The sequence below is a fragment of the Vulpes vulpes genome, chromosome 2, assembly GCF_048418805.1.
Source record: "Vulpes vulpes isolate BD-2025 chromosome 2, VulVul3, whole genome shotgun sequence".
In the NCBI taxonomy this organism is placed as follows: domain Eukaryota; kingdom Metazoa; phylum Chordata; class Mammalia; order Carnivora; family Canidae; genus Vulpes; species Vulpes vulpes.
Genome location: NC_132781.1, coordinates 59,887,107 through 59,889,812, shown reverse-complemented (window position 1 = coordinate 59,889,812; position 2,706 = coordinate 59,887,107). Strand labels below are relative to the sequence as shown.

General features: G+C 46.4%; 1 protein-coding gene across 1 annotated transcript; it reads left to right on the top strand.

The window, feature by feature from the left end:
• The first annotated feature begins 1,396 nt into the window (after positions 1-1,396).
• Positions 1,397-2,359, top strand: OR5C1 (olfactory receptor family 5 subfamily C member 1). The gene has a single exon (XM_026009589.1). The coding sequence runs from the start codon at positions 1,397-1,399 to the stop codon at positions 2,357-2,359; it is 963 nt and encodes a 320-aa protein (XP_025865374.1).
• The last annotated feature ends 347 nt before the right edge of the window (positions 2,360-2,706 follow it).

Sequence of the window (2,706 nt, the reverse complement as noted above, 5' to 3'; positions counted from 1 at the left end):
TTTGTAGGAAGACCTTCATCATCCTCACCAGGCACCAGTAGATGCCAAACACCTAAACTTCCCTCTAAGGAAGAGGACAGAGCATTTACTCAGCTCCAGGCCCTATGCTGCACACCTAAACCCTCATAGAACCCTCCAACAGAAATAGTCTGATTCTTAAAATACAAGAAGAAAACAGGTTGAGAGAAGGGAAGTAACTTGCCCAAATTTACACACCAGAAAGTAGTGGAACCCGAACTCAAAACCAAGTCTGCATGCTGCTTATGTTCATATTCTTTTCATTGTTTTATACATTCTATTTATTGAATTATTATTATACACTGGAAGTAAATGAATTGCAGAGCAATTCTCAGTGTGTAGTAGTATTCAATAAATGTTGGTTGATTGAATATTGAATCAAGGAGCTCCAAGCCCCCTCATGCAACAGGATGATGATGTGCCATGATAGATATAAGCCCCATTGCAGCAGGGTACAAGCAAGTTTTATTTACTTTGGGTGTATTAATTAAGCCTTTATATTAGAGATAAATTTTGCCAAATACAAAAAGAGGAAATGGGTTCGAGGCAGAAGGAGCAAGTGCAAAGGCACAGGAATGTGAAATAATGTTACATTTTCTGGAAATTACACTATGTTTGGTTGCCTGTAAGTTTGCTTTCTTCCAGTAGTGAGGCAAGGCATTAGCTCAATTCAGTTCGTTGATCCTACCAGGCCCTGTGTGAGACAGATGCTTTACATGCATTATCTTATTTAATCCTTGTACCATTTTTGCTCATTACACAGATGAGAAAATTGAGGCCCAGAGAGGTGGAGAATGTGGCCCTAGAATACATCCAAATATTCTGTTGTCCACTCATTGTTATCACCCCAAGATACTAGACCACTTCTGCGCTCTCTTTACCCAGGTCTTATTCCAATGGAAAGAGTTTCTCCCAGAACCTCAAGACTCATTACTAGTTACCTTTTGGGTCAGAAGACTCTCCATTTCATTGTCTCTTTTCCTCCCTGGGAAACTGGAGAGCAGAATGTATCTAGAGTCATGGAGTGTTCCATCATTGGCCAGATGCTATCATCTTGCTCATCATTCAGTCATTTAGCAAAAATTTGTTGAGCACCTACTATGTGCCAGGCAATGTTCTCAGTACTGTGGATACAAAACTGAGTAAGATAGACAAGATTCCTGCCCTCAGTAAGTTTAAGTTGCAGCAACTCCTTAGAGATAGAAAGGAAGGTTTGGAGAGGTTATGTGGCTTGCCCAGGGACATATAGCAATCTTGTTACACAAGTAAGATGGAAGCCCAAGTCTTCCTGCCTCCCAGTGCTTTCTCCTCCATGATGAGCATAACCTATCTCTTATACCTGGCTTTCAGTGACTCTCCTTAGTCTCTGTCCAGCAGGATGACTACAGAGAACTTCACCTGGACCAGGGTTACTCCTGCTGAATTCATCCTCCTGGGCATCACGGATCGCTGGGACCTACGAGTGACCCTCTTCCTGATTTTCCTGCCAGTCTACCTGATCAGCCTACTTGGAAATGTGGGCATGGTGCTGCTGATCCGTATGGATGCCCGGCTCCAAACACCTATGTACTTTTTCCTGGCCAACCTCTCCCTGCTGGATGCCTGCTATTCCTCAGCCATCGGCCCCAAGATGCTAGTGGACTTGCTGCTGCCCCACGCCACTATTCCTTACATAGCCTGTGCCCTCCAGATGTTTGTGTTTGCAGGACTGGCTGATGCTGAGTGTTGCCTGTTGGCAGCCATGGCCTATGACCGCTATGTGGCCATCAGAAACCCTCTCCTCTACACAACAGCCATGTCTCGGTGTGTATGCCTGGCCTTGCTGGGAGCATCAGGTTTGAGTGGGGCAGTGAGTGCCTTTGTCCACACAACCCTCACCTTCCGCCTGAACTTCTGCCAGTCTCGGGAGGTCAACAGCTTCTTCTGTGATATCCCTCCACTGCTGGCCATCTCTTGCAATGACACCAGTCTCAATGAGCTCCTCCTCTTCACTGTCTGTGGCTTCATCCAGATAGCCACTGTGTTGGTCATTGCCGTGTCATATGGTTTCATTGCTGGGGCTGTGATTCGCATGCATTCGGCAGAAGGCCGTCAGCGAGCAGCCTCTACCTGTGGCTCTCACCTCACAGCTGTGGCCATGCTGTACGGGACACTTACTTTCATGTACCTGCGTCCCAGCTCCAGCTATGCCCTGGATACTGACAAGATGGCATCTGTGTTCTACACTCTTGTCATCCCAGCTCTCAACCCGCTCATCTACAGCCTCCGCAACAAGGAGGTCAAGGAGGCAGTCAGAAAGATTTGGAGCCGATTCTGCTGCCCTGGTCCAGAGCACCAATAAGAGGTCCAAGGAGCTTGGTTGGAATTATGAGGTCGTTTTCTGGCCCCTGTCACTGTGGGTAAAGATAGATGAACCTCTGGTTTGGGTGTCTCTTGTCATTGTTGAAGAGACTGTAAAGGGGGAGAAGCTTACAGGAGAGAGGCAAGAATCTCTATAGGGGATTACTCTAGACCTAGGGCCAGAACCAAGATCAGGTTAATGTGGCTGTTGACCTGCCTTAGGTTCCTCAGTGTTCAAAACTTGAGTCCCTAGATGTTACCAGGTGCAATGTATATAGCACTTATAGTTCTAGAAGACTGGTTCCCAGAAATACCAGGTAAGAAACATGTTGGCTCCCAGTGTTCCTG

What these genes read in the sequence shown, in the direction of transcription:
- OR5C1 (XM_026009589.1), top strand. Translation starts at nt 1,397, where the DNA reads ATGACTACAGAGAACTTCACCTGGACCAGGGTTACTCCTGCTGAATTC.